Raw genomic sequence first — 18,645 nt, forward strand, 5'->3', positions numbered from 1 at the left:
ACTACCAAAAATTTATGTCAAAAATTTAATCTTTTTCCCATCCTTACCCAAAGGAACACATGGTTTTTATTAGGGTAAGTATGCCTTGGGAAAAGGGAAATACACAGACCTTTGGTTCTGTACTAACAATGATTCCCAGAGACTCAAAACATCATTGTAGCCCTCCAGTCAGAGTAGAGGCTTATGGAAATCAGGTTATTAGAGTTTTAATTCAGATCTGACTTAAAGTGGGTTCCCAAATCCATCCTGTGGCCACTTCCCCAGTTTGCAAATGCATAATTAGAGTAGGTGTTCTTAGTGACTGGCAGAATACCTACATTGGTTCCCTTACCTGCAGAGTGAAGGCTGATAAGGTAGGAAAAGACAAATGGAGGTCATTAGAGCTTCCTTTGCCTAGGAAAACAGTAAATCAAAAACAATAGCACATTCCTGGAGGGATTGCAGAAATTAGTGTCACCATCAAAGTCCTGGAAGATGCTGGTATGGTGATTTGCACATCCCCATTCAACTCTCCTGTGTGGCCTATGCAGAAAACAGATAGGTCCTGGAGAATAACAGTGGATTATCATAAACTTATCCAGGTGATAACTCCTATTGCAGTTGCTGTATGTGCTTTCATTGCTTGAGCAAATTAACACATCTTCTGGTACTTGGTGTGTAGCTATTGATCTGGAAAATGCCTTTCTCTCCAAACCGGCCCATAAGGCCTACCAGGAGCAGTTTGCTTTCAGCTGGCAAGGCCAGCAATACACCATCACCATCCTATCTAAAAGGTATATCAACTCTTCAGCCCTACATCATAATTTATTTCTCAAGGATCTTGATCACCTTTCCTTTCTAAAAGATATCACACTGTTTCATTGCATTAATGACATTATGCTGATTGGACCTAGTGTGCATGAAATAGCAACTACTCTGGGCTTACTGGAAAAACATCTGTGTGTCAGAGGGTACAATATAAATCTAAAATTTGGGGTCTTATGCCTCAGTGAAATTCTTAAGGGTTCTATGGTATAGGGCATGTCGAGATATCCCTTATAAGGTAAAAGATAAGTTGTTGCATCTGGCACCTCTTATAGCCAAGAAAGAAGCACAGTGATTTTTCCCAGTGAACATGTCCTGAAGGAACAAATAAGTTACAAGAACAAGGAACCCAAATGCCCATAGTTCCTCCTCCTGCTATACCATCTACTCTCTCCCAACCTGTACATGGCCTCATGGGGAGTACTCTGTGAGGAAAAAAAGACTAGGGCCTCATTTAGAGATGGTTATTCAAAATATGCAGGTACCACTGGAAAATGGACAGCTGCAGCACTACTTCCCTTTTCTGGAGCATCCCTGAAGGACAGTCCTGAAGGGAAATCTTTTCACTGGCAGAACTTCAGGCAATGTACCTCATTATGCCCTTTGCTTGAAAGAAGAAATTTCTAGATGTTTGATTATATAGCAGTGTATGACCTGTAGCCAGTAGCTGGATGGTCAAGGACTTGAAAGGAATATGATTGGAAAATTGATGACAAGGAGATTTAGGAAGGAGTTATAGACCTATCTGAGTGCTCAAAGGATATGAAGATACTTGTGTCCCATGTGAATGCCCACCAAAGCGTGTTCTCAGAGAAGAGAACTTTAATAATCAGCTTGATAGTATGACTTAATATGGGAATGTAATCAGCCTCCTTCCCTACCCACCCTTGTTATTATCAAAGGGCTCCTAAACAAAGTGGCCATGATGGCAGGAATGGAAGATACATGTGTGATTGGCAACATGGACTTCTGCTCTCCAAGACCTATCTGGCTATGGCTACAGCTGTGGTGCCCAGTCTCCCCACGGCAGAGATCAACACTGAGTCCCTGATGGGGCATCATTCCCCAAGTTGATCAGCTAGCAACGTGATGGCAGGTTGAGTACATTGGTGTGCTTCTGTCATGAAAGGGGCAGCATATTACCCTTATTGGAATACACATTCTTGATATAGATTTGCCTTCTGTGCACATGATGCTTTTGCCAAAACTACTGTCTCTGGACTCAGAATGCCTTAGCCACCAGCATGGTATTCCACACAGCATTGCTTCTGACCGAGGAATTCATTTCACAGTAAAAGAAGTATGGCAATGGGCTCATGCTCATGGAATTCAGTGGTCTTGCCATTTTCACCATTATCCTAAATCAACTGGCTTGATAGAATGGTGAAATGGTCTTTCAAAGTAGCAGTAACAGTGCCAGCTAGGTGACAGTACCTTGCAGGACTGGGGCAAGGTTCTCCAGAATGCAGTATGTGCTGTAAATCAACATCCAGTATATGGTACTGTTTCCATAAGAGCCAGGATTCATGGATCCAGAAATCAAAAATGAAAATGGGAATGGTATCATCCTAGTGATGGACTAATAAAATTTGTATTTCTGTTTCAACAACCATTTGCTCTGCTAGCCTAGAAATCTTAGTTCCAAAAGAAAGAATGCTTCCACAAGAGACACAACAATGATTCCATTGAATTAGAAGTTAAAACTGCCACATGGCCACTTTGATTTCTTCATGCCTCTGAGTCAACAGACTAAGAAGGGAATTATGATGTTGATTGGGGTGGTTGATCTAGACAACCAAATGGAAGTTGAATTACTACTCCATGATGGAGGTAAAAAAAAAAAAAAACCATGTCTGAAACAGTGGAGATCTCTTGAACATCTCAGTATTACCATGCCCTATGATTAAGGTCAATGGGAAATTACAACAACCCAATCTGAGAAAGACTACAAATGGCCCAGATTTCTCAGGAAAGAAGTTTGGAGCCATCCCAAAGAACCATGACCATCTGAGGTACTTGTTTAAAGCAAAGGCAATATAAAATGGGAAGTAGAAAATTCAATAATTATCTGTTAGAACTACATGACCAACTACAGAAATGGTGACTGTAATTGTCATGTGTATATGTATATACATATATGTATATGTACAAGTACACATACATATATACACACATACTTATTTCTTATATATGTATATACACATTTTATATATATACACATATATATTAAGCAATGTTTTCGTTTTCATTCCTCTCTTTTCTTTATCATATAAGAGAATATCATATAATTTTCTTTATTGTTCATTGTACATTTTAATGTTTAAATCATAGAATATCAAAAGATGAGTAAATATCACCCATGAATTTTTGCTTCCTCTTCTGGGGAAGGGATTAGGGAATTTTCAGTTGCATCTTGTAAGGCAAAACTATTACTTTGTTATTTTCTTTATTTGGAAATTAAGAATGGTTTGAGGAGATGTGTATGAGTATCAAGTTGACAAAGGATGGATTTGTGATAGTTTTGGATACCAACTTGACTGGATTAAGGAATCCCTAGAAACTCAGATAGGCATCATTTTTGATGTGTCTGTGAGAAGTGGCAAGCCCATGAGTGGAACAAGTAGTGAAGACTCTGCCTCGTTTTGACACATTAAGGGCTCACAGAGGAAAAATACAGAAAGCAAATTGGTATCTCCACCTGAGAGCTGAGAAAGACTCATCTGCCTTGGATATCAGAACTTCAGACTTGCTGGCACTTGGACCCCAAGACTTAATATCAATAGCTCCTTCCTTGTGCTCTTGGGCTTCCTGCCTTGAATTGAGAATGCCACTATAGGCTTCCCTGGTTCTGAGGCCTTTGTATTTTGAATGACCCTTGCTACTGGAATTTCAGTGTCCCTAACCTGCAGATTACCTGTCATAAGACTTATAAGATGCCATAATAGCATAAGCCAATTCCTGTATTAAATCCCCTCTCATGTATCTATAGTCACATCCTATTGATTCTCTCTAGATAACCCTAATACATATGTAGCTTGATAATACTTAAAATGAAGTTATAATTTATATGCACAACTGGTTTCATAAAGTTGATGCTCAATAACTAATTGATTAATTGTTTGATTATACCCTCACCTCATAACTAAAGGGATATGGGTTGACTTAAAAGAATATTCAATTATTAATAAATATGGAGGAAATATATTTTATATAACTATAACGAAGAAAACAGTGTACAAGTGAAATAAGGAATTAACCATAGAATAAAACTGAGGAAATATTTATATAGAAAAAAATCAGGAAGTCTATATAGTTGCTAAAATGTAGACTAAATTTTAATTTAGAGTTCCCTAGTAAACAAAGCCAAGAAAGAAATATGATCAATTATGTTATTTGTACGATCCAAAAAGATAAAAGCAGAATGCAGCTTTTCCTGAGCATTGAGTTCTGGTAGAAGTTGACTGATTAATATGTTTTGAATATCAAAGGTCCTTATGGGTGAATTTCTTTCTTCTTGGTTTTTTTTTTAGATTTCAGTTCTTCTATATTATTATAGGTCCATTTACACTGAAGTAGTCTCAGTAAACATTCCATTAATGAACTGTTGACAATTCAAGCAACCCTAAAAGCAACTTCATCCACAAGATAGTTATATTGCAGTTTTAGACATCTGGCCAGGCATGTCCTCTTCCTTCTTAGATGTGACAGCAGACTTAAGTTGAAAGACCTGCGATAACTGAAAGGAAGAGTCTCTAGACTCTCTAGATTCTGCAAGAGTCTCTAGGGCCAACTGTGAAAGTCTTCCCTGGGATTATTTCTTCCTTTGGACCTGAAAATCCCACTAGTAATATAAATCTATCCTCAGCATTCAGACAAAATATAAAGAGAGAAGAGAAGAAAACCCAGCCAGTAATGGATGTTAAATCTAGATTTGGGAATGGGCCTGAGGGTCATAGGGCAAATGCTTTCCTAGTTCAAATTTTGCCTTCTTGTTCCCCATACTTAAAACTTAATAAAATTTAAAGGTATAACAACAGAAGGAAATGAAGAGAGGGAGGAAAGAGAGAAGAAAATGAAAGAAAAGAGAGAAAAAGAAAGGAGAGAGAAGGCAAAGGAAGGCAAGGACAGTAAGGGAAAAGAAAGAGTTCCTGTTAGTAGTCCTGCAGAGCTCTCAAGTGAATCGGATTTTGCTGGCCGGATTAAAACTGTGTACTGAATTTGTACTTAGGTTTTTTTCCAATTATATGCCACAATATCTAATTTTAATGGTCAAAAAATTTAAAAGGTGTTCCCTTAATTCTTCTGTGGATTTGTGTTAACTATCAAATGGAATCTACTCTGATAAAACCTGGATTCAATCCAAATTTTTCTTTGAATTATTTACCTTATCTTATAAAATAATATCAATTCAAGCAGTGGGAACTATCAGCTTATCAAAAATCCTAATGCATTAGATGGAATCATGAAAGCTGCCATGAGTTTCAGGGCTCTGATTATTGAAAGTAGTAAAGATCAGCTTAGAGATACTTGAATCTTAATCCGTGAGTATTCATTTGGGAAGAACGCATACCTTTTTGATATTCTATTGAAAGCTACTAACCTTGTTTCTATGAAAGTGAAAACATGGCCATTCATGAAGACTGTAGATGCTATCCATACCCACCAATTAAATTAAATACCCTTAAATATTTAGTACTCTTTAAAAATGTTTCATAGATGAATGAAAATTCAAGTAATAATAAAGACATACCTAACTACAGTTGTAAAAACATATGTAGAATGCTGTTATAAATAATTTAAAGTTAATAATTTTAATGTGTTTGTCCAGCTAAAATAATAAACAGTGACTACAAAAACATATTCAGGCAGTCCCCAACATTCATAGGTAGTGCATTCCTAAAATTGTTTGAAACTCAAATTTCTGAAAGTTGAACAGTTGAATTATGTCTTATGAGGAGAAATCTGTTATCAATAGCTAAGAAATGTGCTGAAATCCCTGGTGGTTTCTGAACACTGGGTTTAGGTACCCTGGAAGACAGAGGAGAACCCTCATCAGGAAAGGGCCCAAGCTTCCCCCTTTTTGCCCAAGAATGGATAAGTGAAACCCTACAACTCTCCTTCCCACAGACTGATGCCTTTCTGTGGTCCCACTATAGGAATAAAGTTACCAGGTAGAAGCCAGGTAGGAGAAAGAGGTTTTGCTCTGCCTGCTGCCTTCCTCTTGCACAGCTGATTTCCCTAGTGCTCCCAGCCACCCTACAAAAAAATGTGAAAATAGCAGTGAAATAGAAAGAGAGGATGGGAAGGCACAGAGCCCTTTATTCTAGATGGGGAAACTGAACTAAAACCTCCGGATCTCCTGTAGTACAAGGGCTCAGAAAGGCCCTTTTGGCATTTAGGTGAGGTAGGCATTACTGAATTTCCTTGCAGGAAATTTAAGGAGTAAGGGGTCTGAGTGACCAAAATGCACATCTGCATTCCCCAGAGTCCACTGACTTCTTCCTAGTATGACCAACTTGGCAAGTGGCACCAAGGTAATAGCTTAAGGTCATCATTAATGTCCTCATATATGAAAGATCAACCTTAGCATGCTAAAGGTATCAAGATACAATGTTGAGAAGAGTGTGATGTATGAGACTGGGTTGTGAAGGCCTGGCTACCCTAGCCCTATTTCCTGTGCTGCCCTACTTACCTCATCTGAGCCTGGTGCCCCAGATTGAAAGCCCAAGGGTTTTTCGGACCTGCCATTTGACTTAGACCTGTTGACTTGACCGAAATTCCTATTGGTTTTATTTTTGATAACTGGAGTTTCCTCCCAAGTCACAGAAACTCCAGTTCCCATCCCCCTCTGCAGCACCTTATTCTTGCACTAGTCTCATTTTATATATCCTTTTGCTCTCCTGACTGAGAAAGGACTAGATTTCACACCTAATTAAAAGAGATTGTATTGCCTGCTGTTTCCTTTCTTGTTCATTTTCTCTTATGCCCAGGCAGCTTTTTATTCTCATGCTAAGTCCTATCCCTGGACCCCTGCAGTTTAAGGGACTGGCAGGAGCTGAATTCCTACAAAACAGAGAGCCAGGCCCTCTCCCACCTTCACCAGGCAGATTTTCCCTTCAGGACTAACCCCTGCTTCAGCCCCATACATTGTGCTCCCTCTTACAACATAGTCACTTAGAATACATCACCACATTCAGCATGTTTCTAGTGAATGCCATCACAGGCTGACTTCATGTTTTTTACTCTGGTGAAAGGAGTAGGTTATTATTTTAAAACACAGGGAACAATTTCTCTTTTATTACTTTGCATCAGTTTCACATTTATACTATGGTGGGTTTTTTCAAGTTTTTCTTTCTTTAAGGTGGGGAGGCATCCTCAAATACACAAAATGTATGTAAAGTTGTGTAGCTTTATAGAGTTGACAGGGTTTGGGTTTTGGGGGAGGGGGGTGGTTGTTGTTGTTGTGTGTGTGTGTGTGTGTGTGTGTGTGTTTTGAATAGCCCAAATGCCTATTCAGTGCCAATCTAGGAAAGAATAGAGTTAGCATTTTCACACCATTCCTTCCTATACAGACCTTGAATAACCATCTAATCAAGATGTGTTTTCAATGGGGACAAATCTTCTACAGTAGAGTATTTCAAATTTATTCCAATGGAATCTATACATTAATGCCCATTGGCTGAAAAGGACATGTTCACAAAAGCCTGGACTTTGCCTTGCTGTGGCAGAAACTTTTTCCCACTGTATTAGTGTTAAAAATGAAAGAAAGCCTGGGAAAGGAGTTGCCTCCACATTGTGTGCTGGAGAAATGAGGTGCGCTTGAATGGAGAGGCAGAGTCCCTCCCTCACATCTGTACCCATATCAGCAAAAAGCGATTCAGCCTTTCATGGCTGCTCATCACAGTGTGGGGCCAGAATACTTAGGAAGATGTTTAAGAATTATGTCTGCAAAAATCCAGCTAGGCTTATCAGATCAGCATGTATATGTGTATAAGTTTACATTTCTGTAGTTTTTAATGAAGTTGGTGACAACATTACTGCAGTAATCATAACTCAGAATATTTAGCAGATAACTTGATTGTTTAGATTTACTTAACTTGCAATCCGATTTAGTCAAACAAGCAGTTTGAATTTTTCTCATGGAATGTGTGTGTATGTGTGTGTGTGTATGTGTGTGATACGACAGCTTTTGATGTTGACCATTTCTTGTCTCTAAAGCAATATCCATAACTTTCAATGTATTTTTTTATCCTACTGAGATAAGGATGGCTCTATATCTAAATGTCAATTCAAGTTCCATTACTCAGAATCCAGTATATGCAGTGAAAAGAGCATCAAGAGGAATGGATTCTAATCCCAACCCTCTTACTTACTAGTTATGTAAAACTATGAGCAAGTCACTTAGGCATTTTGAGAACCCAACTTTGTCTTATAGCAAATAGGAATAATAAGACATATCCTGAAAACATAACAGAAGTAAATAAGATGTTACATTTCAGAGAGTTTGTACACCAAAATATTACATGGCTATTCATTGTTAAAATAATTGTGATAAAGACACTTCCCAGAATTATCTGAAAGAAGACAACTCAGTCATACATGACATCTCAACATCTCCAGTGTTATGCTATGATTTAAAGAATGTTCTCACCTGTTTAGATAAATCTGTTTTAGCCTGTAATCCCAGCTACTTAGGAGGCTGAGGCAAGTTCAAGGCCAGCCTTAACAATTTAGTAAGATTCTGTGTTGAACTACACTAAAATGAATGGAGCTCTGTAGTAGAGCACCCTTGGTATCACCAAAAAAAATAAAAAATAAAAAATAAACAAATAAATAAGCCCATTTTACTCAGAGGTGATGATTTTACTGCCTACTATTTTAAATGAAAGAAAGACCTTAATGATAATAAAATTATATATAGAAAACTCTACATTTTAGTATCAGGATGAGTTGTTTTATTTCTTGCATTGTTCCAAGAATGAGGAATCTGAAGAATGAGTTGGAGAGAGGAATTCTTGAGAGCCATCTGAGAGGTGGTATAGAAGAATAGGAAAGCCATTAATGTGGATCTAAATGTTGTCATCATTATCCCTCATTTTCACAACCTGAAAATACAGGGGCAACAATGGATCAGGCTTACCATGGCCTCCACATTGCTGACTATTGTCTTCCTCTGGTAGCTGTTTTAATAGTTCCCTGGAGCATATGCATAGGGTACTCTGTTACCTAGGGCAAATGTATATCTCACCCATAGTTTACTCTTGCTGTTCTGGCCTAATTACTCTAATGTTCCCCTTCACTCTAAAAGTGCCCAGTGTAAATGTGATCACCTGGTATAATCCCATCTTCCAGATCAGCATACCCAATTTTTACCTTTTTAACATTCCCTTTACATTAAGCCTCAGAAAACCACCCATATTCTACATAACCATCTTAGAGAGTGCTCAGACAGGTTCTCAGAGATAACAATGCTCCTTTAACTAGCAGATTACTTTCTATAATCATCCATCGTATAGAAAACATGGTGGCAGCTGTTCAGTAGACATTGTAGCCTGGGTTGAATTTTCACATATGTGTTGTGGCTATAGTATATGACATATAAACTAATAGGAAGGTGATTTATTTCTAAACTATGAATACTGGTATGTCTAGGAATAAAGGAAGTTTGAGAAATTGGCAGAAACAGAAACTTTCCTGAAGGACCTACGCTTAGACTTGTCTAAAATGAAAGTAGAGTGTTCCCTGAGAACAAGTCTTCCATTTGCCTCTCAGTTATTCCTTGCTGAAGTCATAGAAATAGCAGTCAAAAGAGGCATCCCATTATTCAACTCACAATCTCAGCTGAAGCTCTGGACCAAGATGAATTCAATATCCAATATCTAGGGCACTGAGGCAGGAACTGGGAAAGAGCTCCAGGCCTTGTTCCTTTAGGCTTCTATGTACAGTCTGCTCATCTCTCTGCCTGTGTCTGCAAGAAGGGTGATTCTAGCATTTCTCACCTGAGACATAGGTTTTAGGAAAACCATTAAGTTAGATCTGACACGTGCCCTGTTTTGTGTCTGCCTTGCTGTACTGCAGGTGACATCAGTTGCAAGGGGATGACCGAGCGCATTCACAGCATCAACCTTCACAACTTCAGCAATTCCGTGCTCGAGACCCTCAACGAGCAGCGCAACCGTGGCCACTTCTGTGACGTGACGGTGCGCATCCACGGGAGCATGCTGCGGGCACACCGCTGCGTGCTGGCAGCCGGCAGCCCCTTCTTCCAGGACAAGCTGCTACTGGGCTACAGCGACATTGAGATCCCTTCGGTAGTGTCAGTGCAGTCAGTGCAAAAGCTCATTGACTTCATGTACAGCGGCGTGCTGAGAGTCTCGCAGTCAGAAGCCCTGCAGATCCTCACAGCGGCCAGCATCCTGCAGATCAAAACAGTCATAGATGAGTGCACACGCATCGTGTCGCAGAATGTGGGCGATGTGTTCCCAGGCATCCAGGACTCGGGCCAAGATACGCCACGGGGCACTCCTGAGTCAGGCACGTCAGGCCAGAGCAGTGACACGGAATCGGGCTACCTGCAGAGCCACCCACAGCACAGTGTGGACAGAATCTACTCCGCACTCTATGCCTGCTCCATGCAGAATGGCAGCGGCGAGCGCTCCTTCTACAGCGGTGCGGTGGTCAGCCACCATGAGACAGCGCTGGGCCTGCCCCGTGACCACCACATGGAAGACCCCAGCTGGATCACACGCATCCATGAGCGCTCACAGCAGATGGAGCGCTACCTGTCCACCACCCCTGAGACCACGCACTGCCGCAAGCAACCCCGGCCTGTGCGCATCCAGACACTGGTGGGCAACATCCACATCAAGCAGGAGATGGAGGACGATTATGACTACTATGGGCAGCAAAGGGTGCAGATCCTGGAGCGCAATGAATCCGAGGAGTGCACAGAAGACACCGACCAGGCTGAGGGTACCGAGAGTGAACCCAAAGGAGAAAGCTTCGACTCTGGTGTCAGCTCCTCCATAGGCACCGAACCCGACTCAGTGGAACAGCAGTTTGGGCCAGGGGCGGCCCGGGATAGCCAGGCAGAGCCCACCCAACCTGAGCAGGTCGCGGAAACCCCCGCTGATGGCGGCCCACAGCCAAACCAGCTAGAAACAGGTGCCTCCTCTCCAGAGAGAAGCAATGAGGTGGAGATGGACAACAGGGTCATCACTGTCAGCAACAGCTCAGAGAAAAGTGTCCTGCAACAGCCTTCAGTCAATACGTCCATCGGGCAGCCATTGCCAAGTACCCAGCTCTACTTACGCCAGACAGAAACCCTCACCAGCAACCTGAGGATGCCTCTGACCTTGACCAGCAACACACAGGTCATTGGCACAGCGGGCAACACCTATCTGCCGGCCCTCTTCACTACCCAGCCTGCAGGCAGTGGCCCTAAGCCTTTCCTCTTCAGCCTGCCACAGCCCCTGGCAGGCCAGCAGACCCAGTTTGTGACAGTGTCCCAACCTGGTCTGTCAACCTTTACTGCACAGCTGCCAGCGCCACAGCCCCTGGCCTCATCTGCAGGCCACAGCACAGCCAGTGGGCAAGGCGAAAAAAAGCCTTATGAGTGCACTCTCTGCAACAAGACTTTCACCGCCAAACAGAATTACGTCAAGCACATGTTCGTACACACAGGTGAGTGCTGGTTGCCTGGAAGCCTGGCAACAGGGGGGCTGAGGGAGCTATGGGAATGGAAGGACAGGACAGGAGGTGGAAGGGAAGGTTTGAAGTCATCTTTCAGATTTTAAAGAAACTCCACCACAAGCCCATTCTAGAAGCCCTAGCTGTGCCCAATCATAGAAATGAAGTACTCTACCACTGAAAGACAATCTCACAGAAACTCTATGTATAGTCGGGATGTCCTAGTGATGTGCAGCCTGCAGAAGAGAAGAATCAGGAATAATATAGACCATAGTCAAGTATTTAAGTTTCAGAGGCAGCATAATACAGTAGTTAAGAACTTGAGCCAGAACACTTGGATTTGGATTCAGGCTTAGCCACCACTAAAAGGTGACAACTTTGAGAAAATAACTTTTCTATTCTAAAGTTTCCTTGTCTGTAAAATGAGAATAATATCAATACACCTTCCTTATAGTGCTTCTTTTTGAGGATTATGTTAATTAGTATATATAAAATTCTTAGAAAAGTTCCTAGCACAAAATATGTACTAGATAACTGGTAGTTATTATTAGCATTATTAAGATGGCTCAAAGGAGGCAGACATTAAGTTTATTCTCTTCAGCTCTAAAAAATAGAACTGGGCCCATGATTGAGAGCTCCAAGGAGTCATTCAACTAACTAGAAAAAGAAATATAGTTATCCCTAACATGGGATAGACTGCCTCCGAAGGAACTGGTTCCTGTAGTGAGAGGTATTTAAGGACAGAATGGATGATCATTTCACAGGGATGCTGTAGAGAGGATTCAGTCATTAAGATGGGCAGGATAGGTGTTTCTCTGGATTCTATGACTCCAGAGCAAAGCTCTCCTGACATCTCCACTGGTACTTTTTCCTAGCTCCACAATGGGACAGACATAGAAGTGGGAACTCCATGGATATGCCTCCATATAAGTGGCCAACTGTATGACTAAGATTTCACATAGACTCTCTTATACCTAAAAATACCTTTGTAATACCATTGTAACAAGCCCCGATTCCTGCTGAAATTGAGAATCATTCCTATGGAGGACTGAGCCTGGGTGATTAGGATAGCATTAGGTTGCTTCTATTACATAACATTATTCTTTAAAATTCAACTAAGAAGAATCTGTGTGCATAGAAAAGTAAATCTCTCAAATATGAGCAGTGAGCTAGGTCTTCCAAACTGCATAGGTGTCATGGCAAATATAACCCTCTAGTATTTAGAAGTACTGACCTGTTTTATCATTATGTGGGCATTGTTGAACATTCTCATTAGAATGTAAACTCTGTGAGAGCCGAAAGACATACACATATTTTTTTATATATATATATATATATATATATACACACACACACAATATACATATATATGTAAATAATACCTTATAAATAAAAAATATTTAATAATACTTAGTCAATGGATGAATCAAACCCTTCTCTAATGATGTCTAACCACTTCCAAAAGTATTAGTGGTCTATTTCCACAGAGTTGTTGTTTATTTATTTTATGGTGTACCTCCACAGAAATAGTGCAGAAAATACCTTGCAGATTTATATATTAAATACTTTTTCCAAGGGTCTAAATACGTTTCAGATATCATATTCCATTTATTCTTACCTTGCTTTAGGTAATAAAATAGCACATGTAATAATCAGAATGACCAGTATGGCGTCTGGGTTATTTATTAACCTCTGGATATAGAATTGCTAGACTTTAAAAAAAATAGGACAACTAATTAAAGAGGAATTTCAGATAAACAAGAAGTAGATTATTAGAATATGTCCCATGCAAAATTTGTGATGTACTTATATTAAAAATTATTTGCTATTTATCTGAAATAAATATTTAACAAGGTGTCATATATTTTAGCTGGCAACCCTTTGCAGGTGGAACTTTCTTTTAAATTCCAAACTTTGGACTTTTTGCTATAAATATCTATAAATGAATATGGGCTAGCATATGTAGTTGCTTAGCAAATGTTTGTTGAGTGAGTATGTAAATGACTGTTTAAAAATGTGGGCATGCTTTCCAGGAGAACTTAATTCAAGTGACTTATACATAAATGCATTCTTTTCTCAGAAAGACTTTTAGATTTTTTTAAATTTTCCTTTTTCTTTCTTTAAAATTAGCTACAGAATATATTGTACAGATATCTGTTCCCACTGCCCCCCCGCAACAAAAGATAGATGTTTTTGCTTTTTCTAAATCATATTATTAATAGTTTTTAGTCCACTGATACCCTCTGCACATAACATAATTTTGCTTGTTGCTTTGAGAAGCTTAGCTATTTCAGTCATGAATTCAATGTAAATAGATAAAGTTATAGGAGTAGCAAAACAGTATTTGCAGGGGGATAATAATAGGGATGCCAAGACAATAATAATCCTTATATAGAACGTGTACTATTAGTTTTATCAAACCATTGGGGCTAAAGGAGTGAGTTTAAATTTTGGAGTAAGAAAGCCTTGTTTCTACCATTTTCTGAGCAAGAGACATTAGACAAAAATCTAGGTTCAACCTGAACCTCAGTTTTTCATATCTTAAATAGTACATATTTTATATGGTTGCTCTTAGAATTAAGTAATTTTTGTGAAAGCACTTAAGTATAAATAGTGTAAAGTTATCAAAACCATTTAGGAACATATATATGTTATGTTATGTCACAACAACATGATATATTTTGCAACATAACCTAGAAAGCAAGAAATTATTAACAGGGAGAAGGAGATAATCTAGTGGGGCTAGCATCTTACTCTCTGCTATGATTTATTTGTCAGGGGATCTTCAGGATGTTAGTACTACTCTAATTGGAGCTACCACTTTCTGGGGATGTTAAAATCTACCCATGCATAAAGTTGTAAAAGAGGTCAGGTGATGTGGATGAAGTTCCATGAGATCTTTAAACATCTGCTTACCACCAAAATATTTTAGCTATCACTGAAGCCACAGATATTTTATGAATGCAGTGTGTCCCCAGTAGGCAATCCCCCTTAGACAGTCACCAATAACAGGCCAGAAGAGCTGGCAGGCAATCAGATTATCTGTATCTCAGGAGTGTGGGCCCTCTTCTGACCAGATTTCTCTGGGTGGAGAGCAAACTCAGTGAAAGCTGCATATAATTCCATTGGGGTAGACTTCTTTTGTTGATACTGAGCCTTTCTTATTCTCTGGTCCAGTATTGATTTTCCCCATTCAGAGGACCTGCACTTTCCAGAACACCCCTACTCTCCCCTTTCTCTTCCTCTTCCTTCCTTGCTCCCTGCTACCTCATCAAGCACCCTGTCTTGGTTTTCTGACCCCTCATTGTGCTCATCCGAAGAAGAGAGCATTGTGCTACAACAGAGGAGAGTCAGAGAGAGTGGGAGAGGCAGGTAGAAACAGTATTTCTAAAAATATCCTGATAATAGCCTTTGCTGTCCTTTTTACAGCCCAGGAGAAACCTGGAAAGAATGAGAAAGAATCAGTAGAATAAGTGACTTCTTGCTGAGCCTCCAATAGGGTGTCTTGGCCCATCAGGATGGCTTTACTGGAACTTTGTGAGCTTTGGGCAGAGCCTTCTACAACTACTAACCTAAGTAGTGTCTTTCTTTTCCCTGTTTGTTTTTTCCCCCCCACTTGTCAGTTATAGTCAAGTAAGTAAGTATCAGAGCTGGTCCATGAGGAGTTGTAGAGCAGGTATTGAAAAATGGAGAAAAATATAAACTTTCACCACTCTCTCATCCTTGAAAAGGCAGTGAAGGACACAGCCTCTGCCCTCAATTTCTTCACCTGCTGTTTAGTTTGTCTGCCTCCACTGCTCGGTTCACTGCTTGCTAGAGAATTCTTTCTCTGTGTTATTTGCTAACATTTTATTCATGGTACCTCTTCTTTTTTCTAATGACTTGCATTATTGATTATCAGAAATGATTTTTTAAATTCTGGATTGGATTCCTATGTCATGCAAGTCATTTCTCAGTTGGTTTCACTTATCCTCAGTTTCTTTGTGCAGTATGGAACAGTTTACTTTTTCTAAAAATGCTGCATACTCTGTGCTAAAGTGCTTTATCTCTTTAATTTTCAAAACAACTTCTCAAGGCAGGTACTTTCTGCATTATTCTCAAGTTATAGATAAGGAAACCAAGGATTAAAGAGGGTAAATAACATGCCCAAGTCACCCAGCCAGGGAAATGGATTTCATATCTGGATTGTGCATCTGTATAGGTCCTAAATGGATCATTTAAAAGTGAAGGGGCTCGAATGAGCTTGCCTTTCGTGTTATAATTCAAAAGTATCCACTTTGTACCTTGTGTCCCTTTCTAACAAACCATACTTGCCATTTCTGATAATAGGCTCAAACCTGGAAAGCCATCTACTACTATTTGTCTTCACTTTTCATTTCTTCATTTGGAAAGCAACAGTCAGCAGACAACATCCATTTCATGTATAGTGTCTAAAGCCCTCTAGGGACTGCATTATCACATACAGAAAAATATTGAGACTGAAAAATATTTACATTCCTGTTGAGTGATATTGTTTCAAATCTATATATTTGGAAAAGGAAATTGTGGGCACCTGACTAATCTGAAAACACACCCCATTTAGTAAGACAGTTCCTGAAATGCCTATGCTCACCATCACACAGCACCTAGTAATTATAGAGAGCACCTTCCTTTAGGGAGCTCCCCAGTGCTTTGCAAACATTTTTCCTCATTAACTAGCATACCATTTTTTCTGTGCAGGGAAGGGAACAAAATACTTTGTCCTATTTAAAATGTGGGGCTGCAAATGCATTGAGGGATTAAACAGGTTGCCCTCAGGTCATTTAATGACAAGGTCAGAACTGGATTCTTCCAGGGGTTGTGGGCCACTCTAAGCAGAAGACCAGGAAATCGGCAAAGGGCCATGCAAGTGCTTGGTCCAACTCTTCACTTAAAGAAGGCAGAACAAAACCAGAGAGATGAAAACACTTAAGAAGCCCAGGGTCGTGCGAATAATTAATGGCAGAACTGATACTACAAGCATACCAACAGCACACACATATATGCTATAGAGGGAAGATGACAACTGTGAAGAATCAATTTATAGTCAGATTAGAAGGGTGTGAAAGTAAAAAGCCTTCACCAATGACCTTGCCTAGAGGCAAAGCACACAGTTAGAAGGTGAAAGTTTCAAATAGCAAGAGCGTTTTAACACAGACAAAGTTTCAGCTTCCTAGCAGCCAAAATACCATCTGGAACTTAAGGCACGCTTCCCATTAAAGGTGACAGGTGGACATGTTTTAAAAGATAGTTGGCCAGCCTATCATAGCTGCTATAAATTGTACTGAAAGCACAAGGATAGCAAAGACCAGCTGAGTTCCAAGCATGTTTACAGCTGACAGAAATGTTTCAACTAAAAATAACATGCATGACTATCTCTTTTAGGGAATCTCCCATTTCAAAAAAAATTTACCAACGTAAACACTATGCATAGACTGAGCTCTTTAGCAAACTGAGATTATTAGCAGTGAGTCTTCCCTAACTTCTCCTATTTTAGTCTAAAAGTAAAATTCTTCTCTTCTAACCCTGAGATCCTATGCATCATATTTATCCCATCAGTGTGCATCAAAACAAATACTTTTGTTTGAAAACACAACAATGACAACAACAAACTGTCCAATGAGAGAAATGGACATGAATCACAAAATGGATCATGAACATAAAGCACCAAACACCAAACCTAACACATAGTAAGCACTCAGTATATGGTGATTGTATTTATTGCAGTTATTACCACAACATGTCAAACCTCCTGTCTTGTTTAATGCAGAAAACAGAAACACAGTCAAGATATATATTATAAATGGAAGTTAACTCAAATTTAAAAGTAAATTCCTTGCCCTGCTACCTAGTTTAGTTGTAAAAATATTACCTTAGTGAGTTTCAGGCTTTGGGCCTTAGGCTGGGTCATGGAAGAGTATGTAAAAGGAACTTTCTGCTCTGAGATAGGTGCCCACATTGATAATAGGAAATGAGATGGGAGAGATAGATCAAACACCTTAGTGCAGTTTATCTTACCTGTTAAGAACAGAGAACAAGAGCTGAGAATAGTCAAACAAAAATAAGTCTTTATGTAATGATCCAAGGAGATGTTACAGACCCATGGACTTTATTTACAGAAGAATACCTCATGTCATCATTCAGTGACTGAGTATTCTTACACACCTTATTTTTAACTAGCTTGATCATTTGGTTTCTAAGCCAATGACAGACAAAAGCAGTAAACACAGGAGGAAAAGGGCCTCTGCCAGTAGGCTCAGAAAAAAGAAAGAGACAGAAAAACTATTTTAGAAATTGACCTAAGAGTTCAAAAAGCATATGGAACCATTTAATGGGGAAGGAGGTGGCCTTGTAATAAGAATACCATGCAAGTATTCCCACACCGCCCTTGGTGGTCTGCAAAGTGATTTCATATGTATTTTATGTCAACACCAGCACAATGAGGTAAGTAAAACTGTATACCTCGGAGGCATATAGTGATTTGTCAAGTGGCATACAGTGTGTTGGTGCCTAGATTTAAACAGGGCCATTTGACTCTAAGATCATGGTGTTCTCCAGCACCCCCTCAACTTCCACCCCTGGCAAAGCCAATCTCTGCTCAGTATAGTTAGTGCAGAAGAGCCAGTTAATTCTTTAGTTACATTTTAGGAACATTTCTGCCTTAAAAGAGGTAAAAGAGAAAGCCTAACTCTTCAAAACGACATATTCCTATGTTGGCAAATCTTTTCCAGACTTACATTTGTCATAGGAACATTTACTAGGCAAAACAGTGGAGGGGGGAGGGGGGGAATCTTTCCCCAAAGATCCAAACTATATGATCAATATTTCTAATTCCCAGAGATTCTAGAGCCCCCTGTTCCAAGAATCTTTCTCTTCTTATATTTGTTTGATAATGTTAAAGGGTAAACAGTTAAATCCCTAATGATGACACTGAAAATGAGCCCTTATTAAGCAACCCTCCCTCTTCTCCACAGAATGAATGACTTTGAAGACTTTTAGTGGGGAGTATCTTGTAGCTTTCCAAGACAGCTGGTTTTTGGCATGGGGACATGGAAAATTTATTTGGTGATCTGGCATCCGTTAGCGCAAGATTTCTCTGAACAGGAAAGCCCAGGAAGGCCTGGATCTTTCCAG

The 18,645-nt window shown here is 39.7% G+C and overlaps 1 protein-coding gene across 20 annotated transcripts in view; it reads left to right on the forward strand.

The window, feature by feature from the left end:
- The window catches only part of Zbtb20 (zinc finger and BTB domain containing 20), an 806,989-nt gene that overhangs the window by 764,842 nt on the left and 23,502 nt on the right, over nucleotides 1–18,645 (forward strand). For 19 of the 20 annotated variants that reach the window (XM_071615319.1, XM_071615317.1, XM_071615313.1 and 16 more), the window contains one exon: nucleotides 9,883–11,487. In XM_071615319.1, the coding sequence (XP_071471420.1) occupies nucleotides 9,883–11,487 (1,605 nt within the window). Of the gene's footprint in view, nucleotides 1–9,882; nucleotides 11,488–12,368; nucleotides 12,752–18,645 lie in introns of those variants that run through there. The other variant, XM_071615331.1, reaches the window with a different exon arrangement.

The sequence above is a fragment of the Marmota flaviventris genome, chromosome 8 (assembly GCF_047511675.1).
Source record: "Marmota flaviventris isolate mMarFla1 chromosome 8, mMarFla1.hap1, whole genome shotgun sequence".
Taxonomy (NCBI): domain Eukaryota; kingdom Metazoa; phylum Chordata; class Mammalia; order Rodentia; family Sciuridae; genus Marmota; species Marmota flaviventris.